At 39.8% G+C, this 27,460-nt stretch overlaps 3 protein-coding genes across 4 annotated transcripts in view; all 3 read right to left on the reverse strand.

The window, feature by feature from the left end:
* HECW2 (HECT, C2 and WW domain containing E3 ubiquitin protein ligase 2) overlaps positions 1–4,143 on the reverse strand; it is a 177,023-nt gene extending 172,880 nt beyond the window's left edge. Inside the window, exon 1 of the mRNA XM_057378032.1 lies at positions 3,538–4,143. The gene's annotated coding sequence lies outside the window, so the exon portion shown is untranslated. The remainder of the gene's footprint in view (positions 1–3,537) is intronic.
* Positions 4,144–5,019: 876 nt separating this feature from the next.
* GTF3C3 (general transcription factor IIIC subunit 3) lies at positions 5,020–22,007 on the reverse strand. The gene is made up of 19 exons (XM_057378037.1): positions 21,828–22,007; positions 20,733–20,835; positions 19,484–19,677; positions 18,985–19,108; positions 18,296–18,487; positions 17,864–18,029; positions 17,178–17,325; positions 16,093–16,165; positions 15,408–15,494; positions 14,656–14,759; positions 13,873–14,044; positions 13,233–13,435; positions 12,551–12,652; positions 11,534–11,669; positions 10,637–10,874; positions 10,086–10,276; positions 9,327–9,451; positions 6,641–6,793; positions 5,020–5,745 (listed from the first exon to the last, which is right to left on the reverse strand). The coding sequence occupies exons 1-19, from the start codon at positions 21,924–21,926 to the stop codon at positions 5,623–5,625; spliced, it is 2,733 nt and encodes a 910-aa protein (XP_057234020.1). The 5' UTR covers positions 21,927–22,007; the 3' UTR covers positions 5,020–5,622.
* Positions 22,008–22,437: 430 nt separating this feature from the next.
* On the reverse strand, positions 22,438–26,854 carry CUNH2orf66 (chromosome unknown C2orf66 homolog). 2 transcript variants are annotated; one of them, XM_057378031.1, is made up of 4 exons: positions 25,423–26,854; positions 24,769–24,907; positions 23,685–23,885; positions 22,438–22,609 (listed from the first exon to the last, which is right to left on the reverse strand). In XM_057378031.1, the coding sequence occupies exons 2-3, from the start codon at positions 24,889–24,891 to the stop codon at positions 23,703–23,705; spliced, it is 306 nt and encodes a 101-aa protein (XP_057234014.1). In that variant the 5' UTR covers positions 24,892–24,907; positions 25,423–26,854; the 3' UTR covers positions 22,438–22,609; positions 23,685–23,702. The 2 variants fall into 2 exon arrangements, with proteins under 2 accessions (XP_057234014.1, XP_057234013.1); XM_057378030.1 differs by having other exon boundaries at positions 24,769–26,854.
* Between the last annotated feature and the right edge of the window lie 606 nt (positions 26,855–27,460).

Consider the following 27,460-nt stretch of genomic DNA (forward strand, 5'->3'; position numbering starts at 1 on the left):
GGTGAAGCGCCTTGAGGGGAAGCCCTACGAGGAGTGCCTGAGGTCACTCGGGCTGTTCAGCCAGGAAAAGCAGAGGGGAGAYCTCATTGCAACTTGCTCATGAGTGGAAGGTGAGGGGCAGACACTGATCTCCCTGCTCACTAGGAGCCAAGGGAATGGCCTGAAGCTGAATCAGAGGAGGTTTAAACTGCWTKTTAGRAAAAGGTTCTTCACCCAGGGTRTGATGGGRCACTGGAACAGRCTCTCCAGGGAAATGGTSACAAGCACCAAGCCCGACAGAACTCAAGAGCTCTCTGCTCTGGGGCACAGGCTGTGATTCTWGGTGTGTCCTGTTCAGGGCTAAGMGTTGGACTCTATGAWCCCTGTGGGTCCTCTCSAACACAGAATACRCCGTGATTATGAGAGGGGGAAGCCAGGAGGAGCAATGCCCCTGGGCACTGTGGGCTGTGCCWCAGCTGAGCTGCTGCAGGTCCCTGTGGGGCAGGAAAGCACAGAGTGTAGGTCAGCCTCTCCTCCTTTTCAGCCTCAACCATTTCAGAGAGTCACAGAATGGTTAGGGTTGGAAGGGACCTCAGGAGATCCTCTAGCCCAACCCTCCTCTCTGCCCCTTCCCAGCCAAGGCAGGATCACCTGGAGCAAGTTACACAAGATAGCCATTCAGGGAYTGCAGAAACTCCGGCTACCATGGGGCCATTAGTCCTGTGCAGGCCAGAGTAGCAGGTGGGGTGTAAGAGAAAATACGCTATGGAAAAAACTGTGGAACACTGGTGAAAAACCAGTCAACTAGAGATTGTTGTTCTGGCTACAGACAGGAAAGGAACTGAATCCAAAGCATGCAGGTAGTAAAAAAAAAAAGGGGGTTTATCACTTCACTCTTCATTTGCACTTGCCACTTCATTCCCATTTTAATTTGTTCCCATTCCATTTTTTTCTCACTAGTCTCAGTCATYGAGATCAGGATACTTGACTGGTTCCAGGAAAGCTGAATAAAAGCTTAGAAATGCTGTGTTACCAGTGCTTTCATMATTTTGTTTTTACAGTGCTGGATGTAATGACCAGTTTTATACACTGGAGATCCTAAAAAACAGCTGCTGATAAGGTTCAGCAATCACACTGCTAAAACAAATTAGCTGAAACATCTTTTGAATGTGTMATTTGATAATCAAAGTTTCATTTCTACAGTAATTAGTCTGTAATATATTGATATCTTTTTTCTGCTTGACACAGAACTCCTTTGTCATATTCCTTCAAATAAAGGATATGAATCAATAGAGCAATCAGTACATTAAAAAGTTTTGCTCTTTTTTTTGTATTCTTTATTATCTTTCTAAGTTATTTTAATTCTGTCCATGCCTTCTTATTCTTCTACTTATTTTTTGCTTCTCTGTTCCCTGTCATCAAAGGTTCCTTTCATCTCTCMATTTCTGTTGGGTGTGTTTCTCGGACAGTGGCCTTCTTGTGGCCATCTGTACGATTTTACTAARTTGAGCAGCTGCTCCTAAAATAAAGCTGGTCTTGGAGGAATTTATGYCATTTGGATATTTTGGTTTTTTAAATCTGTTTTAGCATTTCACATAATTGAAAATTTATACCTGAAGCAACTTATATACTCAGCACCTTTTTCTTTTCTTTGTTTTCCTACAAGGTGGTGGATTCTGCTCCTTTTTMCCCAGTGTGCCCAGTAGCAGATGCAACTGGTGCTGGCAGAGCTATCTGACAGCAAGATAAACTGACCCATGACAAAGGAAAATTTCAGGTACCTCTCAACATCCTCTTYTGCAGCTCAAAGGAGAACCTTGGTTTTTATTCATCTAAGAGAAAGTTGTTTAACCTGAATTCTTTGGTACATAATTCAGAGGAAAGTACTTATTTATTTTCTCTACTTATTTGTGTAGTGTCAAACACATATTAAGAGAGTTCTATGTCGAAATCGTCTTCAGTACTGCCTTTGGGAGTGAAGATACTGTTCATGGATTTGGAATAATTAAATTGCTTAACATATGAAAAGAGTAGGACAGCTAAGAGCCACCAGGGGGCATTAAAACAAAAAAGATGCACAAAACTTGGTTGAAAKATTAGAAACATACAAAACTTTATAAAAAAGTTATTAATTAATAAGGAGGGTGGCACACTGTGGTTGTGATGAAAAACAAGCAGAAAGTAAAGCTTTACTTCATGGTGACCTATGTCATAGAATTTGGGACAGTGGTGGAAAGATTTYCACCTTTCTTCAAACAGCACAGAACATGCAGTGATTGCTTTTATCAGGGTCASCATGCCTAATGTTTTTATCAGGGTCAGGTATCCGTTCTATCCAACCAAGCAGAAGTGTTGTGACCAAGTAAATTGCCCCTGTACTAGTCCTATGTCACTATATGTGACATCATGCAAAACCACCCACCACACGCCCCTGCCCCAAGAATCATCTGTCCTTGCATCACTTCGTTCTTGTACTGTTTTACCACAGTATCCAAATTATTACAGTTTACATGAATTACTGTAGTAGTTTGGTATGAAAACCTGAAGGATTAGATGTTTATAGATTATTAACCAGCATAAAGTAAAATTTTAAAAAGTAATAAAGGTGTTCCAGCCTCAGGTCTTACATGCTGCTTCATCAGTCCAACTATTGTTCTAAGATTAGAAAGAGATCCTGATAGCAAAATAGTATTTCTACAGCATTTCTATTTGTCAGGCAAAGTTAGTATTCCCTCATTTTCTCAGGAGTCCGTGGCACTCAGCATGGTTTCCCCTTTCCTATGCCTCTGTAGGCTGTGTTGGAGACCCATGTTGACTTCACCACCCCCTCTAAGAAAGGGACAAYTCCTTTTCACAGCAAAGCAAGAGGGTATCAGAGCTCCGATCTCCTGTGTACAGGAGAAAGATGTGAAGGTGTGCTATTCCTGCCCTGCTTGCAGGGCTCAAACATGGAATACAGCACACATTCACTGTTCTCTCTGCAGTTCTAATTACACCAGTTTGCTGAGATCACAACTGGCCTAGAAGCAGCAACACACCAGTGGCTCACATCTAAGTTTGAYGGCCTGCAGCTACAAGTTCTGAAAAATCATGAGATTTCACAAAGAGTGATGAAGAGAGCAACTCCAAAAAGGAGGTTAAAAAAGCAAGCACATTCATATCAAAGAGAGAAGCAAAGAAAAAAGACCTGAATGGTACTTGGCAGCCCATTATCAGTCAGGATTCCAGTTTTCTGGAATTCTGGATTCTTTTGTAGTTCCTTACATACAGGGGTAGACAACAGACCTCTTCTTCAGGTTTAGTTTGTTTCCTCCTCTTTTGCCAGAAGACATATTGAAGGAGTAAAGAATATTACAGGTACAGGAGAGCTCCAAGGGGCTGCACTGTACTTAGAAAAGGTGTTTTGTACCCACCTCATGCTTGGTTGATGTTCRTTAAGCAAAACCTCATCTGAAAGATAATATCTCATCTATCTTGCTCTGCATTCACCTCCATTTCAATGGTTTACCTTCCCTTGTCCATGCTCTCTACAGACACCCTTCCAAAAGCCATGCTTACCTCCTTTGGGTAGGTTCGTCAGCCTTCTCCATAATTAGTTCTTGTATAGCCATGTAATTAGCTTTTTAAAGATGTCAGTATTAAACTGCTAAACCTTCATCTCTTCTTCAGTAATGACAAAGATTCCCCAAAGAGTCATCAGCTTCATAAAACAGCACATCTTTTCCCAGGAGAAAAGGCAAGGGGCCTTCCCCTCATCCCTGGACACAGGGCAAAGACCAGGCCTCCAGCTCACCCCTGGAGAGGCCCACGTGAGCTGTGCAGGAAATGAGCTCATCCAACTGGGTGATTCCCAGMCCTGGGAGAGCATCACCTGCTGCCAGGAGAGAATCTGGAGCTTTACTTGATCKGGCAGTTAGATAGGTGTGAACTGCTGAAGCCACCTGCAGATAAAAGGTGCTCCCAGGACACCTATCCATAGGTAACCTAGGAATTCTTGTTTAAACCCTACCAATCGATTTAAATTAACTCAGACCTCACACCTTGTCTTTTTGAGACAGGTTCTTTGCACTATGAGGCTGTTATTAAAGCTACTATTTATAACAAAACAGTTATTCTTTATTTATAATCACTGTAAACCATATGCTGTTGACATGCTACATGTTTGCTTTCCTTCTCTTTCACCAGCTTTACACTAAGGCCTGGCAGGTGCTATCAAAACAAAGACCGGTTTGCAGAGGATTGGGGTGAATTACTGAAGACAGAGTCATGTGCCTGTGGTTGGACTGCTGACGTGACTGGGGCAGGGAGGAACTGGCAGGACTGGCTGCATATAATGGGAGATGATATCTGGGTCATGAGAGAACATAAGCCTTGGGCTATTTTAGGAGCATAGAAGGAATTCATTAGGTGTGTGATGTTACACCACACATCACATTACCTTCATAAGAATTAGTGGAATTTGTTCTACCTATCCTACTGTGGAACATACTGGGGAAAGAGTACTTAGAGCAGTAGAGTTGGGTCATAATAAGCTGAAGATGATTGCAACATGGATAGTTTTCAAGACCAAAGATCAGCTCACCTTCATCATGCCTACTCTTTCCAYATGGTGTCAATACAACCTGGCTTCAGGACAAGTGGTGTTGGACTCTGACCTGCTTCAACAGAGCTGCTCACCACCTCCTCCATGATCCATGGCACTATTAAATCTACAGGACCTATACATGGTGTTTGTGATACTTGTTTACTTTAGTAGGGAGAAAAGTCTTGCATGCCTCTGGAGCCTAGGGGTAGCCCAAGGACACTGTGGAATCGTCTCATTCTGCTCCTCCAAAACTTTGGCCCTAAACTCTAATTTACATGGTAGGACTCCAGAGTAATTCAAGAGCCTTCCTCCCTCAAAGCAAATGGCTGTCCTGAGCACACCAGCAAAGCTAAATACACTGGAGCTCCATTAAATAGTGCTGCTTGAAATTAGGTGTATGCCATATGGCTTTAGGGTTGTCCCACTCAGTAGGATATATGTTAGCTGAGAAGAAATAAACATTAACCTCAGAATTTTTATTAACAAGTTCAGAAAAAGAACAAAAGTCACATTCATTTCAGTAAAACAAGAATTAATCCCCTTCAAATACAAAAACTGCTAGGAATAYGAACGCCTAGAAATTTCTGAATATTTTAAAGAACTTGAAATACTGAATTCTTCATCCTCTAGGATGGTTCTGTATTAACTTAATGCTGCACATTAAAAAACCCTCACCACCAATGAATATGGCTTCTTCAGCAACCTCACTGTTCATAATACTGCACACTGTACCTCTTCCCTGCAAAAGCCCTCAGCAAATCACATCAGGCTTCAGTTGTTTGAATCTATATGCAAGACTGAATATCAGTTGAGAGAGCAGTGCACAAAAGGAGAACTAAAACCAGTCACTCATGAGCACATCAGGGGTGTGCTCAGAATCACCAGTTCCCATCCACAGGTGATACACTGTAAATGTCAGAAGTCCACAAAGCCAGAATACATCACCTGCCATATCTCTGACCCTCTGCAGAAAAAGTGGTATTTAAAACCAGCTTCCCCAGCACTGCATAATGCAAAGGTCAATCCAAAGGGTATCGATTCCACCTGTACAAACCTCATCACACAACCACATAGGTATACAACATCTTCTGAGCCATTCTGGTATTCCCACTGCTCTGGTAAATGAGTGACAAATTAAAGGCAGTATCTCTTCTCAAGTCTGTCTGATCAGTTTCTATTCCCTGTAAAAATAATGATTAAAAAAATTAGCAATATGCAAATATTATATAAAACTTGAAATAAAATTACATAATCATGGCTAATAAAGGCTTTCAGCTGCATGGAAACAGAAGTGTTTCTTGTGCTCTCCATATTTAGGGAGTTTCCACATCATGTTGTTAATTACCAAAGAGTTATAAAATTACACACTCAAAACATTAGCTGTAAGTTAAATAGCCAGCTCATAAAACATCCAAGTACTGCCTTAGTTTGTCTTTGTATCCAAACTATTTATTCTCAAATCAGAATGTGAATACTGCATATTTTACAGGTTACAAAACTGCTGCTCTGAACTCCCAGGGCTGAGAAACACTCACAGCTCTTACTTTACAAACACTGCCCACTTTCTAAAGACATGTGCAATGCTTCTACCTACCYATGACACAGCTGGGCAAAAACTTTCCTTCAGACCAGACTTGTAAATGTATGACWTATCAATTAGGATTCAATACAGATCAATTAGAGCTAAACCATGGCTCAGATGCTATTAGGCATTCCCAATCCTGTTCCAGCATGCTGTTTCTCAGCATGGATGAGTTCACAGAACTTCCAGTTATAATTTATTGCATGTAATACACAGAAGGGTCAGCTATTTATTCGGGCCAAGTTTTTTAGCAATCCTTTTTGCTGCTGCTTCAGCCCATGAGTAAATCCTTCAAAATTTATAAACCTTTGAACTTGACACATGTTTAAGTACATTACCAGGTGACAATTAGATGTGGGCTTCCAATGACAAGGAATTAAAAGAGAAACTGAAGGAGACACAACTACACAGATTTTATGTACCTATTTTAACTATGACTAAGAAATTCTTAACCTGACTTTATTCTCTGTCCGTAACTTCCAAAGTTATAGTACCTCTAAAGTGAGAGGAGGAAGTTCAAGTGCTCTTTGGTAATAGTGGATTGCCAGGTGCAGCAATCCCAACTGATGAAGACCACGGCCAAGGTTGTAGAAAGACTCCTGACATGGTCCACGCAGGTCCAAGTACCGGTGAAGGAAGGAGAATCCCTGGAAGAGAAATCAAGCACACAGCTTTTTCCTCCCCTACAGTGCATTTTGTTTTATTATCACTCTAGAAGGTGATGATTCTGTTGTAAACAGAGGACCTTCCTGCTAGGGACCATGTTGGTAATCTGTTGCAATTTGAGCTCAGCCAAAAAGCCAAAGTACCCACGATGTTCCCCCCAATCCCCACCCCAAAAAGCCAGAGGGGAGAGCAAAAGCCCAGTTAACACTAAAATTTATGGCTTTTAGATAAGATACCGTAAGTGAGAGAAAGATACACATATGCTCCAGAAAATGGTCAGACAGGCTGAATAACTTAAGCTGCAAAATAGATTTATTTCTAAGGACTACTAAAAACTACTGCAATGGGGAGGGGAACAGAGATAGGGAAAAATTTACAAGCAGAAGAAAAAAACCGGACATTTTAAGACACCTGTTATTCTTTCGGGAACCTGTCTGTCCCAGGTCACCCCTCCCCACCCCTCCATGCCTTCCCAGCGCAAGAGGGGCGGGGATGAAAGTTTTGACATAGATCAGACTACTCATCATGATTATCATCCAGCACCATAGGAGAAAATCCTTACAGCTCCAAGCTGTGGAAGTTCTTTTCCCAAGAAACAGCCAGTGTATAACTGCTGATGGCATGGGATTCTTTTCCTTTACCTCGTGGAAGAAAGGAAAATAGTCCTTTAATTCTAAGGGCAAGGCCACTCTCTCAAATCTCCTGACAGAATGCAGCTTCTTCTAAGCATCAACTCGCTTCAGACATTGGGTGGGGGGGCACCTCTTCCCCCCCAGAACACAATTTCTTCTAAGCATCTACTCGCCTCAGGTATGTGTGTGGGGCGGGGGGTGGCCCAAGCCTCTTCCCTGTTTTTGTCTTCTGATCAGTCCAGTCCTCAAAGGCCAGGTTTTTTTATCTCGGGTGCAGGGCCTCTTTTCTATACAAATCTCCCATTGATGAAATAGTCCTTTCCAGAACAGCTTGTTTTCTCCACGTTCGAGCACCACAGCAACAGCACAGCACCTGTCTTCTCCTTACTGTGATCTTGGGTCTCCATTTTATTTTCTTACATCTCCTCACCCTCCTCCTCTGTCTTCCCCTGGTGGAAGGGGATGACACTAACTACCCTAAAACTAAATGGCAGCCACACTCTATCTTGTTTTGAATTCTTCTGAAGTACAAGACCATACATCATCACAGAGGTGTAACCAACCTGTGCAATTGGCCCAGGCCTGACCAGCAGCCTGTCCATCACCCTCAGAGCCAAAATGGATTGGTTCTAAAACACAGGGGGCAGGGCTCCTTTTGCTGGAGAAGAAGGAGAAAGCTTCCAGAATTTTCTCACAGGAGCCATCTTTGTGGTTTCTTGGTCCCATCCCCCCACCACCAAAAAACTGGACCCAGCAAAACCAGGACGTAATCAGAGAAGATATCTCCCTCAATATGAGGAATTAGTTCAGACAGAAGCAGCTAATGATCATAATTYAGGTCACCAGTAGGTCACTGTGGTTGAATTACCAATTAACTACCATAGCAAAAAATTAGGTAAAATCACTGAGTATAGTAAGCAGGAAATGAGAAAAGAGAGAGCAGGGAACTGTATTGCCAGGGGGTAACATAAATAGGACATTGTTCAAGTATGTTATAAAAAGAGAACAGGGCAGCCCCTGTAAGAAACATAGGCTGGTTACAGAAAAAGTGGATAAAAACATTAAAATTAGGCCAAAGTTTGTAAGTCTGAAATGTTTTGAAGTTGGACACTGTCATAACTGGTTTTGTGTTAGAATAGCTTGGGACCTGTAGCTTTTGTCAAGATCAGTGCAAGCTACTGTCTTTCAGCAATTTCAGAAATCACAAGAGCTCAGGATACTCACCATATTGAGCTGACTCTGAGCTCAGCAGTCACATGAATTAAAAGGTATTTAAAGTTAATGAAACTATTTGGTGCAAAGTAGGGAAATTACTTTCAAGATTCTGTTTGGAAATACTCAGTCCGTGGTTTGTAACTGGATCTTGCAGATGAATAGAAAAATGTGAACAAAGAAGCTSAAAATTTGAGGGCAGACCAAACTGGAGCTCACAAGATCTTTACAAAGAGAGCTATAAGAGGCAYCATAAGGGGGAAAAAACCCCGCTTTCTAATCTTGTAAAATTTGCTTCAACAATGCAATTTATGAGACCTGTCTACAAAGGGCACGTGGGATAGATTCCACTCTACAGCACTTCTTCAGAGCAAGGCAAAATTTGAAACAAAATCCAGATTACAGCCACCAAGAAATGAATATTTTCACAAATAGCTGGTAGCGGCTAACATCAATGTGAGTAACAAGCTGCCTTTGCCCATAAGGAGAGAAGATCCAGACAGATGTAACTACAGTTCAAAAGCACATACATTTGTGCTTTATGTTTTAGCACTTCCCTCTTTTGAAATGCATATTAATTATGAAAAATTATTTAAACAGAGCGCTTTGTAGCTATAACCACCTGCAAGACACAAGGACACTGTGGGTAACAATAATCACACTGCCTCACCTGTACTAGAAGAGCATGCCTTTTCAGCACGTATTTCTGAGAGGCCATGTGGATGAAAGTCAGGCCAATACAAAGACTGTACAAAGGTTCATCTGGGTTGGCACGGAAGGCTTGSACATACTGACCTAAAAGCAAGTAAATGAATCAAGATGTTGGTTGTGAAAAGCATTTCTTAAGAATTTAGAGGAAGAAAAAARATCTTTGAATTAGAAATCTTTGAACTAAGAAAACAAAACATTTTAATATATCTACATTAAAAAACAAAAAAACAGGGAAGAAAATTGCTGCTGCTGTATTTTCAGCACCCCTTGGACTGTGAAGGAGGAATGCACAYTGGGATGTAAAAAACGGAATCAGAAAACTATCAGACACAGAAAGCAAACATGGTCCTTGCTGGGATTTAAATGTGACATGTGGAAGGCTTGACTGAAAGCAGTAGGTTTACTTCAAAGGCCTGTTTAAAATGTGCAACCAGCTGTATTTGCTGTTTAAATTGGGCTGGTTCTGTCCTTATTATCATCATTAGCCTCCAATTATCTTYGCAAGTTAGTTATATTTGCAATGTGTGCTAAACTCGAAATATGCCAGCTTAATTTTTATTARCAAAACTCTTCAGCAATGCTCTGATTTGTGTACAAAACAATAGAAGCACCAGACTAGCATCGTGAACCTATAATTTTGTGATAAAAAAAAAATCTTTCTCTTTTTATAAACTTTCACTTGTTCTATTTGTTGATATTAGAACATGAAAGATATTACCAAGAGCATGCTTGAAACTGCCAGACACAAAGGCATTGTGCCCATTGAGGACACACAGCACATGATTGTCAGGATTTTTCAGCATCAGGCGGAGACAAAAGCGATGGTGACGGACATCCTGAGACTGCATAGTGACTTGGTTGAAGATGTTCCACAGCTGAGGCTTATTGACATTTTCCATTACCATGATTCTACAGAATTACAAGCATGCAACAAATTAGTAAATGCTATGCGGTAAATACTGTATCTTCAATAAAATCTCAGCAGTTCAGGGGAGATAAAAAAGAACAGACACTCAAAGAGCAGGTCAGTGACTGAGGCAAAGGTGAGAGTGAAAAACAGAACCAATAGTTCCAGCCAAATCAACCAACTGCATTGTGCACTTTTGGAATCTGAGGCTATTGGAAAGCTTCTTTAGTTTCAGTAGCCTCCTCTTTTAGCCACGGCTGAAAAGCATCAGCCTGCCTCCTTCAGCAGCATCACAGCAGTATGACAACAYCCTCCATGGAGGCAACTACAGCACAGACTGCTCTACACTCTCAGCAGCCCACCTGATATAGTTGTAAGCTTTTCTGAAGTTCTTGTCCAGAACTGCKGCAGAGAGCCCAAAGTACTCCAGCTCCTTGCGCTTTTGTCTGTCTTCATAGAATGAGTAATATTCCAGTGAGGAATCCACAAGCAGCTCGGCCTCCTTGTACCGGGAGAGGTCACACAAGGCATATATAGCCTTCAGAAGGAGRTTCCACCAGTCATCTTTTGTCAGAACACTTGTGAGAACAGCAAAAATTGCTAAATATATTGGAGACAGAAAGTTGAGAAAAATCAGAACAAACATAAATTTTAAAAGAAYAGATGCATACATCAAAGTGATCTTTTCAAAGACATTGTAGCACTAACAGCTAATATGAAGTATTTMCTTTTTCTCAGTTTAAGGGCAGTTTGCAAAACACCAGTAAAAAACACTCAAAATGTGGGAACAAAGGGCAAGCAATACACCCACTTCAAGCTATAAACATAATACATGAAAGCAATTAGGAAGTTACTCTTCCTAATTTATCAAACAATGCTTAAGAACATGTAGTCTGGCTCAACCAAGCCTGGCCCAGCTTAAAAAAAAAATCACACTGCTTTTAATACATACTACGTTCTAGTTTTGTGTGTATGATATTTGCCCTGAGGAGAAAAAGATCTCTAGAGGGCCACAAGGCTTCTAGAGGCCTTTCTCAATTTGAATTATTCTGTAATCTTACTAATATTCTCTGAATGGGGATTGTTTCCTTAAAATATATATATTATCTTCAGTTTTGCTGCCTTTTTTGCCCTAGAAATAAATGTTGACATGAACTGTATGGATTTAGCATGCAAAATAATAATATTTCTATCCTATTTCAGAACTATGGAGTTCACCTTGTCGCTTTGTTTTTAATAAATAATCTGTGATTCATTACCTTTTGCATCGCAATTTGCTGTCTCCTGGTCATCATTGTCAGAAATTTTATCCCTCGACACCTTAATAAGATAGAGGTGYCTCTCTCCAGATTTGGAACTAGATATCAAACACACCTGAGCTCTGCTCATTGCTACCTAGAAACAAATTTAAGGGCAGCATTTCAGATTACCATGTAACATCCTCTGACAAAGGCAGCTTTATGGCTAATCCATCTTGTTCATGTTGCATTCCAAAATAGTCTGCAACACCATCATTCAGAAAGGTCATGAGAGAGAGCATTCCCAACAAGAATAACATCTCTGCACTGTCTCGTGCTCCAGTGCAAACTGGGCTAAGCAAAAGCAAGATACAAACCCTTTAAACTACTTAAAAAGACTTCTCCTGGGATTTGAACATCCCTGGGTATACTGAAATATAGACTATTTGCACTGAGGTATAAAAAGAACAATGCCTTTCTCCATCAGTTTCAGAAGTATGTGGAYAGTCAGCTATTCAACCAGTATAATACAAAAGTCATGGTGCTGAGCAGGTGGATAAAAAGGAGTTTTAAATATTCCACTCACTCACTCCCTATTTAAAAGCAAAAACAACACAAAACCACCACCACTGTATTTACCATCTACAAATTCTGATTTKGTCATTTTATCACAAGAAAATAATTTTAAAAGAAATATAAAAGAAAATCATCGAAATAGAAACCAGTATCAACAGCTCAAAAAAAAGCTCTGGGCTGAATGCAAAAAAGGCAAGAAGGAGCTTTAGAATTCAGTGGGTTTTAAGTACRCCAGAGTTGAAGTCACTGTATCAATAACTACACACACAAACAGTCCTCTGTTCTGAACACTACAGGCAGGAACACCAGAATTGCAAACTACCTGCAAGATTATTATCTAACAAAATCATGAAACCATTTACATATAAAAACCCACTAGCTTTCCTCCTGYGTTCATTTGTTGTCTTGACCCAAGTCACAGCTGTCCAATTTCTTACAGTGCAGCTGGAAAGATTGGCTTACCTTCAGCAGCATTGCCAGCATTGTGAGTAATGTATCAATGTAACCATACATTTTGCCTTGGGAATACAACAGCGTGGAGCGATGCAGGAGTAGCTTTAATTCCTGGACAACAGTGAACATTTATTATTCAAACTCTTGCACAGAGAATGAGTTTATAAAAGAAACAATTTTGACTCAATACAGTACTAATAGGATTGTAAAAGCATCCAGAAATCTGTAAGAATTTGCAGCAGGTAAGCTCTCCCTAAACTGCTCTCAGTAGTTACCRTTCCAAATTCTCCAATTTCAGAGAAATTTGGTATGACTCTTACCTATGRTGAAGGTGCTTCTAGAAAGGGCATTCAGAACCTCTGCTTACCATGAGTAGAGGCCAAACCATATAGCAACTGCTGATCAACTTGATGTACAGTGACTGCTGTCACAACYGGCTCTCAGTGGCCAAAAGCTCGTGTATTGCACAGAAGTTATCAGGTGGGACAGGGGAAAGAAATACTGAGAGAATGGTCAGGGACAAAGTCAGCAGGACGTGCCTCTGACACTGCAATGAATCAGTCACTGCACTCTGCAGGCTCACCATGGTGAGATAAATCTGAATCCCTGGTCATGTGCAGATATCTTGGACTACCAGCACAGTTGAGCAGAATAATACATCCTAAAGAGAAGCACAGAACACTTTACCCACCTGCTGTGCAGCATTAGCATCCTGAGCCAGTGTATCCGGGTCATACATTGGCTCCAGAGCCTCMAGAGCTTTCTCAGGTCGGCCCAGCTGCTGCTGAAGTGTTGAAAGTGAGATTCTTGCATCGAGATGCAATGGAGCAAGATCAACAACTTTGGCATAGCTCTCTGCAGCACGCTCCATGTGACCCAAAGCTTTCAAGCACTCTAGAAATACCAAAACCAACACAACACACTTAAGTGGCAGAAAAACATGATTTCAAAGAYGGCAAATAAGTTAACATATCTTTTTAGTAAAGCCACTCAAAACATATATTTTAAGTAAAAATATTCAGATCTATGCACTGATGGATCCACAGTTTTGCTTCAAACATCATCAGTTGACATAGGATGCAATGCAGAATAGATGCTGCTTCACTTACATGAACATAATTTCAGCTGATGTAAATTTCAGTGTATATGAAGAACACAAAAATGATCCACAGAGCTGTCATGATAAACTTGGATTATAGTTCTGCAAATACCAATTATCATTCAAGCAGTCAATCTAAAATTCCTGTGATCTTGGATAAAGGTCCCTGGAAATGCTCAGCATTGTATTATCACCTCAGTCCAACATCTTCAGCAGTCCTGCCTCTTCTCACCTGCGTGCCGAAGCCAGACAACAGCTAGGTTGTATCGTTCTGAGCAGACAAGGGAACTCAGAAGAGGCAGTGCTGAGTTGTATTCTCCAACATCTAGAAATGCCTCTGCAACATCCAAGTACAAGTCACCCATTTCTTCTGGATTTTGTTCCACCAGAGTAGTCAAAAGAGGCTTTAAAAGAAACATACAACCACTTAAAGCACAAATAATCAATGAGAACATTTCTTCAAGGCACGGTTATTGGAAGATTACATTTTTATCCTATGGTTTTTTATTATATTTGCATTCTGAACTACACTTCCTTTATTTAAATGTTAGCTCAGAACTGAAAAATAAAAGATCTGAAATTCAGAATTCCTCAAAAAGCCAAATTTTCCTATTCTAAATGATTCACACATCCAGTGGGTTAAAGGGTCCATCACTGAGGAGTGTCCTTTATGAAAGAACAGTCTTCAGGGTTAGTAAGTCTTTAAAACAAAGTGCAAATGTGCTCCGTAGTGTTCAACAACATTACAATGTGGTCATGGGCCTGTCAAAGYACRTAGGCSGTGACTTAACTGTGCTTTAGTAATRCTTCCACTGGAGGCATAATTTCTAAGGACAAAGATATTGTTTCTGCTATTACAGGCCTGCAGGGTTTCTCTCTTGGGACTGGGAGGGAGAGAAGCAAAAAGAATCTCTGCAGCTCTCTCAACAATCTCAGTCTATGAAAATAAGAACAATTACTTGCTTTTGKAATTTCTTAGAACTTATTCCCCCATTCTGAGTTGGCTTCCACTTACACTGAGTGGCTCCAGGATGTTCAAGTGAATCAAGCACACCATGAGCTTGACTGTGATGTCTATGGGAACACCCTCAGGTATGGAGCAGCTGACCTTCTCCACAGCTGTGACAAGATAAAGAATTTCTTGCTGAACTCACAGGGTTTAACAAGCACTTCACAAGCACCACATCCCCTCCAGGCCATGTTCAGTTCCACTGAAGAAAATATTATCAACTCTAGCAAGTGTTTGTCTCCCCTTCTTTTTCTCCTTCTTTATCTTTTCCAAGAGTTGGAGCAACATYTTCCTATTRTCTCTGAGACTAATAAATCCAGTGRGGTATCCAGTGCTGTCAGTCTGCATTGACTCCAACAGCAGAATTCCACAGGATATGCTTAGACCCTTTGCCTCCTTAGGAGGTACTTGCTTAATAAAGCTTTCCTTTAACAATTTATGCATCTGTACGCTCTCCTTTTTTTTTAAGGAAATACCCTGTATTAAGCTTTTTGCTCTTGCTAAGCTAAGTCCTGTGTACACTGTAATACCCAGCACAAGAGTAGCTATTCACCTACTGATGCATTTTTACAAAATGAGAAGTGGCTGGCTGGGTTAGAGTTCCAAGTAAGAAAAAAAGTACAAAAGAAACTTTTTCTGGATGAAATCCTGTTTCTGTGCTGTTGGAAATTTCTCAGCTGTTATATGATTGCAAGCTGGTTCCTAAGCATATGATCATTTCATAGACTCGTACAGAATTTAAAAAATAAATTACTTACCTGGAGCACTGGATTCAGCAGCTGGATGACTCTGATTGTCAGTCACTGCCTCCTGGCTTTCCTGAGTTTCTACCACTCCACCTGAATCTTTTTTAAAAGATTATCAGATTAACCAGCAGCACCAGCTAAGCCAATAGTTGTTACTTGTTTTGAATCCACAATCAATTGGAAGCTTATTCTGAAAAGTGGACTGGGTTTTTCTTATTTTGGTTTGGAGGTTTTTGTTTTGATTTGGGTTTTTTTTTGGGTTGTTTTGGTTTGATTTTTTGTAAGGACATCAGAGCAGGAAGTAGTTACAAAAGTTACAAAGTTACAAAGCAACAGAGGATGGAAAAGCAAGGTCTGTTTTAGTAGCTTTCTCCTAACCAATTCCAAACACATGGTAACTTGGAAACGCTGTGTTCTAATTCTTAGGCTCATTATAGTTTTGGTTCTTACAAATTATCTACTAAGTCTCCATCAGGACAGTTGTCCATAAATTTTTACCCAGTATTTTTACCCAGAATAACTTCGTACAGCAAGCTGAGGTCATGCCATGTACCCCACTAAGGGCATCCACAGGTCTCAATACAGAAAAGCCTGTCAACAATGSAGCAAAATATACCCAGGAGTTGAAAAGGTGTCATATCACGTGAAAGATGTCATATCATGTGAACAGCAGAGTAAACACTTGATAGCTACTCACCCTTTTTCTCCTCAGTTGAACTTTTTTCTGGTACTTTCTTTTCAAGWACAATTCCCGTAAAATCTGTAATAACCTAAAACAGAGAAGCAACTTGGATCATTTCAAAGATCTGAAGCATAAATGAAGTAATCACCCTACACAGCAGCTGTTTTAAACATAACAAAAGTTATCAGAAGAAAAGCTACATTCAATTACCCAAACAGACCCTTCAAGAAGAAACAGGGAAGTGGTTCTATGACTACAGTTCTACTCTATGAATAAATCCACTAGCTAAATACAGTACATAAAATTGACTGAGTGATGTTTAAGAAGGGAAGAAGGACAAAAAAGGGTCAGAGGAATCATTTGCAGGCTCAGGATGTTGCGCTCTGATAGAGAGAGAGCTGAAGAAAATTTAGAGGAAAAAAAACCCTAAGTAATTTAATATCAGGAAATAATAATGTTCACAAGAAGTCCCAACTTACAGGGTCTTTTCAATCTGTCTTGGAAAGTATGACAGTGGCCAAATACCAATTCCCTCTCAAAGCCAGACCAAATCAAGTTGGAAATATACCTCAAAAGTAAGGGTTAACAAATTTGGAACAGATAAGCAATCTTCTCCAATTCCTGATGCCTTAGAGTCAAGATGTATTCTCTTTCTGGAATGCATTCTTAGTGCTTAATGCATAAATTATTAGTTATAACACAAGTATGCCACATAAAGCACAATAATCTGCATTTGAGCTATCAGAGCATTCAGTGTCATGATTTTAACTTGCCCATTAGAGAATGACCTCTGTATTATTATTCACAAAACCAGTCTGAAGGGCTTATCTGGCTTCTAAGATTCCAGCCACTACAGAGGAGAGGATGGATGCCAAAATTTTAAACCTCAAACAACAYACAAGTCTATGAGCCCTCAATTTATTAAATCCAACCATTAATTTAAATGCTAATTACTACGGAACTAATAGCAGGCAGTCTGTTTCTGATGAGCTCTGTCTTTACAGAAGTAGGACCATGTTTAAGCACTACAGGAACATAAACTATCTGTTCTGGCAAAGAGGGGCTGAAAATGACACTGAAATGCACTGAACTCTCCGTACCGCCAGAGCTTTGTCATACTGTTTGGAAGAGATGTACAGTTCAGCTGCAATGTTAACATCCTCCATGGACACAAGGCTGTGGTGTTTGGTAAAGGCCTCTTCTACTATCTCAATAGCAGAGGTCACATCATTGGCTTCGTAGTAACTCCTATAAAACACAGATATGAGATACAGATACTGACATAACTGACAACATGTACTTTGAAYAGAAGCAAAAGGATTTTCATATTAATTTTTGTTTATTAGCAAAGATTTTCATTTTCAAGAGGAAGTTATAAAAGATGGTGAGAAAAGGAGTGGTTTTGCTTTCCTTATACYTGTTGACAATTTTTATGTATTTTAAATAACTAATTTTCTTCTCCCCTACTTGTTAGGATATCACTGGMGTTTTCATCACAGTGTCCCCACTGGAGSCAGGCATCAATCAGGCACCACATTAACGTGGCTTCAGAAACCTTCAATAACAATACYGTTATAATACACATCCCAGCATTTTTTGGTACATTTCACAAACACAAAGATCAAAAGACCTTAAACTGTTTTGAAATAGGACAGTAACAACTTTCCACAAGAAATGACACAAAGTGGTCAATAAAAACAAGGTAATAAAAACTACTGTGGGAGAGCTACACACTTCAACCACAAGCCTCCTCTGGCAGAGCAAAGCCCAGTATTTGTAAACTCACTTGGCCATGTCTCTGGCCAGCTGCATGAAGCGCTCTCCATCAGAGGGAGCCAGCAGGTTGAGGATGCGCCGGTAGCCATCCATGGCCATCTTGTGCTCCCCCAGCTGCTCGTACAGGCTGGATCTCTCCCACAGATAGCGCACRTTGGTTGGGTCATATTTCAGAGCTAGGAGGAAGCAGCAGCATATGAGCAGTTTAGGAAAAGGCAACAATGGATTTCATATTCATTTCCTCGATTCTTTTTAATGGGCATGCACAAGGTTTTTGCAAGGRCATCCTGTATTACTGATTCATTAATCTTTTATCAAAGTCCAGACAGAGGTATCAGAATCTTAACACCCTGAAGCAAACTAAACTAGAAAGGAGAAAACAAAATTACTGCCTCTAGCACCTGGCATTAATTTCTAATTATTAAAATGCTTGCAACACTACCTTTTGTGTAGCAGAAAACAGCCTGTTTAATATTGTCCTGCTCCAGTGACATTTCTGCCAGTCTAACCCACTCCTCAGTATCACTAGGATTTAAGTGAGCTGCAATCAGTTCAAACTGTAGTGACTTCTCCATATCACCCTGGTCTTCATAGATCATAGCAAGAGTGGAAAAYGGCTCGTGAGCAAGAGGAGCTGTGAAAAGACAAAAAGAATTACTAAGATYTATTGTTTAAAAACCACACTGAAAACAAATAACTAGCGTTTCTCCAAGAACAGGTATCAGAACTACATGAAACACCCACATGCGCCGTTTAAATTCAGGAAAAACTTGCAGAGAAGATTCTGATAGATTTCTATAAATTATTAAACAGCCTGCCTRAACCTAACAACAACCATTTATAGTATAATTCTACACTATAAAGTCATGTTGATGTTTATACCTTGCATCTAYGAAGACAATTAAAGCAAACTGTGTAAAGCTAAGTCAAGGCCTAGGCCTCTGCAGAACTGGGATGCTCATTCTTTTAYAAGCAAAAAAATAAAGGAAATGCACCACATATTCTTAATTCCATACTACTTATACACTGACTTTGCCTGTACTGTTTATTTTCATCTTCAATGAAGCCACACTGAATCCTCCTCCTGCACATGGAAACTTCACATGGGAAAGTTTGCCCATTGTCCCATACCTTGCCGAATGATTTCCATGCACATCAGAATGGCCTCCTCACGCTCTCCTCGGGCAAACCTGATGTTGGCCTCTCCCATCAGACCCCTYAAGGCACGAGGAAGTTTGCTGCGAGGTCTTTTCTCCTAAATGGAAAAGGGATACTGTTTCTGCCCAAGGTTAAGTTGTGCCCAAATTCAGGAGACATCCTGTTACAGACCTTAACACAACCTATTACTATGTTATTTAAGTACTACCAATATTAAATGACCAACCAAAAGATTTGCTAACACTCAAGAGTTTCCTGACACTGGAAAAGTGGGTTTCATGATTTCTGAAAGCTTTCAAACAGTAAACTACAGTGATTTTATAAAATCTAAACACCAGCATAAGCATAGTTATCTGGCATGGAGCAACTTTCAGGCAAATTTCTCATCAAGCAGCTAAAAGTCACACAAAGTGGCATTTATGCACTATGGTCAGGAGCTATGGGGAAGTCACATGACAGTTTAAATACTTGCTTTCATCATTTTCTTGGTCTCTCGATTAAGAACCATCTCCAAAACAAAAACATCTCCAGCTGTRGGCTGCTCAGTAGTTCCTTCTTCCTCTTCTTCTTCCTCCTCCTCTTCATCCTCCTCCTCCTCCTCATTTTCCCCAAGCATGGACGCAAAGACCCGATGAACAGATTTACTGACCCCATCTGCTGTTTCTCCTGGTTGRGAGAGAAATAAAATAGGTTTAGGATATAATGAAGAGTACACACTGCCTATCTGGACAAGTGGAGAGAAAACAGAATCCCACTTGAAGCAGCTATTCTGTAAGAATGSTGCTTGAAGAAATGCAGAAAAACTATTACCAGCCTCTTTGGTTTTAAAGCTCTGCATTATTCATCACCAATGCTTGGTATAGCCTAGCCTGTAACATTTTTAGTTATCTGAAATGAAAGCACAGAGGAACAAACAGAATGAAGCAACAGTTTAATCAACATTTTTTTCAATCCAGAAGAATGTTAAGTAGTTTTCAAGCACTGAGCTTTTCAGCTGAAGAGGCTGTAAGTGAGCAGAGAATTCTACTACACAACAATACAGCAGCCAATTTTTAGAAGTAATTTAAAAGAAGATCATGTAACCATTCCATCCATGACAACAAGTACCCTTAAAAGTATGTAAATGCAAAATCCAGATTATTTGCATTTCTCCAGAAAAAAACCAGAATTTTTTAAAATAATTAAGAAAATGATGCTATATACTCTGAATAAATGATTAATTCATGCATTTTTTAAAAATTTCATAGTTTTTATTTACAACTTCTCATTATTTTTTAACCCAGAGTTATAACTGACCACAAATATCTATATGCAATACCRCAAATATGTAGGGTTCAAAGGTTTGAGATGGGGGATTTGGCACCTGAAGATTTGATCAAAAAATAACCACATTATAAAGTTGGGACTGAAAAACAGATCTACCATGTATTGCCTCTATAGAAAAGGCAATTGGGGACTACCCCCGAGTTTATAGTTATTTTCATCAAATTGGATATGGTGGTTTTTTTTTATTCTGACTAGGATATTATGCATCTAAACCCAAGATTTTTCTTCTCCCCATCTGAAAAAACTCTATTTATTAATTTAATTTCCCTTTTATTTCAGTCCTTTCAGAGATCAAAAGGGGAAAAATGGAGCCAGTTTTTTATGAAGGCAGTTACCAAAGCGCAAATGCTTCCAATGCCTTTTYAAATACAAATGATTACGTTAAAAACATCTACCGTCAGTCTCATCCTGACTTTGGGATTTGCCAGATGCTTTTTTGGATGAAGATGAAGCCTCTACATCTTCCTCATTTTCCTCAGCAGATGCATTTTCACCATCCTGCACACACCAACAATATCGGTTATTAGTTTTACATATGACTCATTTTTATTTCCCCATGTATTTGCAGTTACCATTTGCACTGCTAGTGAAACAGGTGAAAAGAGCACTGTGTTTTTAAGTGAACAAAACCCAGCATTACTTGCTTTCAAGACATTTATATTCTTGCCGTTGTGACATGACTCAGATGGTGACTGTTCACATAACTTTTGACTGAAGAGACCAGTCAGCTCATTGCTTATTTGGCATTACAGTAAGGTAAGATGACATGGTTGACTGTACTAGAGAAAAAAATGTTACATGTTACAAATCCGCCCAGATTTGTCTTTTCAGAGATAAAATGAAATATCAAAATACCATTTGATAATCCAGTAAGAATGCTAAGGCCCTAGGCCAATACCCATCATTCCATGTAAACTGAGTTCTGCTCAATTTGCTCTCTGAAGACCAAGAAATGCGGAAATTCAGCAGCATTTTGACAGACAAACGGCTAAGTTAAAGTAAACCGCAACACGCCGATAAATCATAAAGATTTTCTCTCAGTAACGCCACCTGCGTACTATCGGCCACGAAGCGTCTCCCTACACTTACTGCTGCCAAGAAATCAAACGCGCAGTCACACTGTCTCTCTCCCCTCGATCTCCCACAGATGCTGGTGGGGGAGCTGCAGCAGTATCCGCTGGATGAGTTTATACCCACACCTGCTCCTTGCTCCGACCCCAACACAGATTACCGGCGGGGCGGGCGGTGCTGCCCAAGCGCTGCCGGGGACCAAGCGCTGCATCCTGCGCTGCCCGCACACACAGCCGGCACCTCACCGGCAGCTTACGATGATCTGTACACACAAGTTCGCAACTGCGTAGCCACACAGCCCCGGCTGAGCACAGAGGCAGAGAGCGTCATCCCCTCCACACACAGAGCGGCGGCCCTGACAGGTGCTGTCATGAGAGCGGCGGCCGCGGCCGTGCGGCGGCCGAGCGGGGCAGACTCACCTTTTCGCGGCTCTTGCGCTCCTCGCGGCGCTGCTCGAACTCCTCGAAGGAGATCTTCCCCTCCAGGTACTCGATCAGCTCCGGGCTGAAGCCCGACATGGYCCCGGCACGGCCCGGAGCGGGGGAGCCCCGTGAGGGAGGGACCGGGTCCGTCCCGCTGTGGCGCCCGCCGCTGCCCGCGCCCGCTCGCGCGAGTTCCGGGCGGCGCTGCCGCGCTTTGCTCTGAGGGGCTGAGCCCTGAGGGCGGGAGSAGCGGCTGACACCCACCCCAGGAGACCGGACATCGGCTTTTATCGCTAAGAAATTCTGCCAGAAAGGGGTTTTGCAACTCTGGACACGCAGCCGTGCTGCAATTCTGACTGGGGAAGGTGAGAAATGGGTGTGCAGGGCTGCGGTGGGGCACGCACAGCCAGAAGGCCACCAAGAAAGATCAAAACGGGATCTGAAAAATKGTCACAGAGCACCTTGGGACAGACATCTCGTTCTAATAAACTGAAAGGGAACATTTATTTACCAGCTTTGAACAAAGACATTTGGYAGTCGTTAAAAGCATGCACTTGCACTCATTTATTCACACTTAAGCACAATTCTCCTCACAAACCGTAAGAGCACGCATTTGTCAATAGACAGAATGGGCTCATTACAGCAGAACAACAGATTCCGTTGGTAGAAATGGTGTCAGGGAAGAAAATTTTCAATTGCCAGGAAACAGTTAAAAAGTCAAAGCAGTAAAAACTTCGCTGTGACTGTTTCCACTTGTCATGGAGTTCTGAAGTTAATGCCTGAAAAGGACAAAAAAATACAAATATGTGAGGCAAATACAGAAATATCCATGTAACCAACTTTGGTTACATATGTTAATCTTTAAACATCTTTTAACATATATGTTAATCTATAAACATTGGTTAATCTTTATCCAAATTAAGAAAACACTGGCTAAAACACCCCAACAGCAGACCTCTGTTCCCACAAAACTGTTCTGAACATGAAAAGAACTACRATGACCATCCTGAATTATGAAGGACTCAGAACTTCCACCAGCCATTTTCCCACTGCTCCTGTGACTTATGGCAGAGCAACCCTTCTGAATTCCCTTTTAATTTATTTTTCATGCACAAAATACACATTCTGTGGTGTGCTCTTTTTTTCCCCCTGACAGAAAAACGCAGCAAAAAGAGAAATTAGGATTCAAATTTGAGTGCAGTCTTTATTATGGTTCCTGATAATAATGATAATGGAGCTGCAATTTTGGTTATAAAGAGAAAAGGGGTTAAGCACCCCAAGAAGAGTACAGAGCTGAAAATCCTAAAATGAATATTGATTACAAACTAAGCCCTTTAAGATACTGAATAAATCACCAAAATGCTTGCATTTAAATGTTAATTAAATCCTCAACTATTTGTAAACTAGAAAAAAACAATATTTACCTTGAATATAAAAGATAATGGTAGCTTTGGTAGTAGAATAACTTATGTCTAAATTAATTTTTTTTAATGTACATATATCACAAGAAACCAATAATCTCAATTTATAATCTTACTGTTTTCAATTACTTACATAAAACTTGTGTCCCTTTTATCTGTACATTTTCAGAATTCTCCTCCATATGAAGGAGGGGAGAAAAAAAGTGAAAACAAAAAAGCATKGTGTATATATGTCTGCATAAGCACCGTATGTTATTTAATCTAAATACTAATTACCTCATAAATCTCTGCGTCAAGAATTTAAAAACCCACTTCAGACAAGGGTTAAGGTACTACATTTTTAATTCCTTCTGAGAAAGAAATTGCTTTTATACTTCAGTCAGAATCTTTRTTACATCTACCAACATTTAGAGGACACGGCATCCTCTTTTACCTTTGTGAGCAGAATCTTTCAGCTTTGGAAATAATTCTGAAAAGATTTTTTCCTTTCTTCATAATCTGCAAATGCAGAAGCAATAGGATCTGAGTAGAACATGACAGGCCTTGGTCCTTCATTGTTCATAGTGAAAGTAGCTGGGAACTTTCTGAGATCAAGGCCCCKGCCCGAAAAGTAAGCCTGGAGCATTCTGAAAAACTGAACATATTGCAGATGTGAAAATAAGTAGAGCATGACCAATGGAGATTAATTATTTCTACTGACACTAATTAGATGTAATATTTGTTCCTTTGTGGGATGAAGTCCTCTRTTTCGATCGTAAACTGATACAGTGTAGGCAATATAATTCAAACACATCCACTCCATCCACAGCTTGTACATCTTATGTGAAGTAGAAAGACCACCAACTGTTTGCTGCTTATTTATGCTCCCCACTGATTCCCAGGGGCTGTGATGTAACTGCATCTCTTGTAAAACAGGCACAGCCAAACCCTTGCTGAGAGCAAACAGGACACTTCTGTTAAACATTTCTGTTAAACATTTCAGTAACAGTGGGCAATTGATTACAACTGTCCCTTTACAATCACTTCAAAGTAGAAACTAATGCTTCCTAAAACAGTGAGGAAAAACTACGGGAAGCCAATTCTTTTCCTTCACAAATTCCTTTTATGATCGTGCAAATGTTTGCTGAGTGATAKTTTCTTAGCTGTCAGATGCAAAGTTATTTGTACTTCTATAAGATGAAACAACATGCAATCAGAGCACACATTTGAAAGAAACATAGCAATCATTCCTCTTCTGTTTCATAAAACAAGTAGCTGTATAATCAAAATAATTTTTTAAAAATGAAAGCTGCTGGATGGAGCTATAAGGAAGTTTTATGCAGTACTACACTTTGAGGATGTCTCCTCAGTTAAAGGGGTACATCTTGACTGAGAAATGATTATTGACTACACAAAGTGCACACAGTTGCTGACRTTACATCTACTGGGCCCCTCTTGCCTTTAAATTTAGAAGTCTCTCAATGGAAAACAAAAAGCCACATAAAACTTCAGTTCTCTTTCTTGAAACATTTCCTTACCAGGTCTCTGTTCCTGGGGTTATCRAGAGGTTTCCATTTTTCTTCTGGTTGGAAAGGAGCACCCTTKGCCAATCCTCTCACAGCCAGTACTATATATAGACCCAGGAGCAGCACTTTCCACATGCTGGAGATGAACAGACTGTAAGAAGGACAAACAGACATATTTTTAAAGTCCTACAGAGCTGTCACTGGGAACATATAAATTATGTGATCCCAAGGGAAATCTGCCTACTGCAGATTACATCCACGTGCTATCAACTTTTTGTTTTCATAGTACTAAGGTACTTGAAGAACAAATTATTCGAAACAAGTGTTCCCCATTCCAAAGCTGTTCCTAGACTGGACTCTCTTCTGAGGGACTAGTAGAAAACAACACAAAATATACATTTGTAAGTTTACATGTATTACATATAGCCACCTGCAATGGCTAATAACAGCATCAGAACTCTGTGTGCTCCAAGGAGAATGCAAAAATATGGCTCAAGATCCAGACAACTCCATTTTTAAAATTGCMTAAATTAAATTTTACAACATAATAATAAGTGCAGTATTATTTAATACAGCCTATTACTATAAACTAGAGACCCATTTCACACCTTTACTCAAAGGGAGAAAAGAAATTCTCTCTTACATATTATTTAAAATAGAGCTTACCAGTGAATTTGGTTTTGGCTTGCCCCTTCTTGGTTGGTCTCCTTGTAATCTGTGAACAGCCTGATCCCTGCACTTATATTTCTAGTAGACTGTAGGTGGGTGTCAATGACGTTAGCAGGAATTCAAAAATACAGTAATGATTCCATTTCCATCCGTGACATAAAGACCCTTGAGAATTTCATCCTTGATACTCTTAAGACCTGTTGCTATCGAACAGTGCAGTATAAATTCCTCCTAAGCTGGACTGCAGAAAATTGGTGGTAGGCATGTAAGTTTAAAACAATTCCCCATAGAAATAACACAGCTGTATCAAAACATTATTTTTCATTAAAAGGAATTAGCCATATCTCTAGAGTGGTGACTAATGGTTTTCAAGCAAATGAGATACGGATCACTTTCAAGCAAATGAGATACGGATGCTGGACAAAGAGAGAAAAGTAAGGTCTGTTTCAATATCCAAAATCACATTTTAATGGAAGTATTGCTTTCCTACCCTGATTTTATCAGCAGTTAATATCCTCCCATCACACTAGAAACTAAGACAAAGGTTAATTTACCTTGGCCTTAGTGCAAAACATTCTTCATATCAAAGCTGCTTTGATAATACTTTTTGTTTATAATTTCACTATATTTTTCTCTCCACTATACAGATGATATATGATTCAGTATCACATAAAATATATCACTAAATAGAGATGCTAAAATTAAAAATATTTGGCCATCACCTTACTCCAGAGTACAGATGTTTATTTCCGACAGAAGCTTTACATTTTTCTTTAGTTTAAATTTTGAAAGCAAATTGAAAAGCTACCCCCACCCTTCCAGGAAGGTGATGATTTGGACATCCAAACATCATTAGCAACACAGTAAACAAAGTCCTAGAAGTGTTATTTTCATGACTACAGTMGTATATAAAAATTTAAGTCATTTTATGCAGCTTATTCTTCAGATTTGGATTTTAAACAAAAATCATACACTCGAAAATCCATCAAGCCAAATCAATTAACTTCCATATAGTGGATTCATCAAGAACAGAGTAGTAGCAGTAAAAAGGCAGKCCCCAACAGAAGGGAACTGTCTTAGGTAGATACTTCAGCCACAAACAGAAATATGCTCCCATAAAGAAAATGATAGAAAGGGGAAAAGGCATGATTTACAGTTTGGGATTAGATTTTAGTTCCTTATTTAGCTTTGGAAAGAGGAGGGGAGGAAAAAGATCCAGAAGAGTTGGCAGTTTTCTTCTGCCTCCTTTTCCCCCTCAATTAATTTATTCCTTTGATTTCTTTATAAAGAACTGAGGGATAGGCAGTATATTCAGCTAGTAAAACATACCAAAGTCATCTGCAAATATGAAACAATCTTTATTACCGGAGGAACTCAGGCAATTTGGGTGACTGATGAAGTATGCAGATATGCAAGAGATTTCATATATTAGCATTATGCAAGAGATTTCATATTTCATTCATTATATTATATTTTCTCTGAGCTGTCTAAAAAAACAACACACTTGTATTGTTGATTCCTGAGCTAAAAGCTTTGAGAAACTGTTGCAGCTAAAAGTCTTTTTCGACTTYGTGCTCATTTTTATGTGGGGGTTGGTCTTTTTTTAACAATTTAAATTCTTTCCCTCAGATTAAGTCAATTATAAGCAGAACAAATTCATATTAAAATACCATTATTATACTTACATTGAACGAATAAAATTGCATCCTCCTTTGAGAACAGCAGCTAAGTTTAACAAATGCTGTCAAAGCCAGATATCAATGTTCAGCCTTTTTAACGCACCCAAATTCAAGCATCAGATTTTCTTGATAAACATCTTCAGTGAATCAAATCTTTTCAAAATGTCTGTACTAATTATACAACCTYTCTGGCACAGTAATATTAATGTATGTTGGAATTGAACTGCACTGAAGATGAAAATGGTCATAGGCAGGCTTGCTCAGTTCCATGCAACTCACCTCTAAAAGGTAAAAATTTAAAATGTATTTGTTTATGTGAGAACAAGATTTATACATATGATACTCTATACAAACTG

Source organism: Malurus melanocephalus, unplaced genomic scaffold (assembly GCF_030028575.1).
Source record: "Malurus melanocephalus ecotype Western Australia unplaced genomic scaffold, MMel_1.1 scaffold_339, whole genome shotgun sequence".
Lineage (NCBI taxonomy): Eukaryota > Metazoa > Chordata > Aves > Passeriformes > Maluridae > Malurus > Malurus melanocephalus.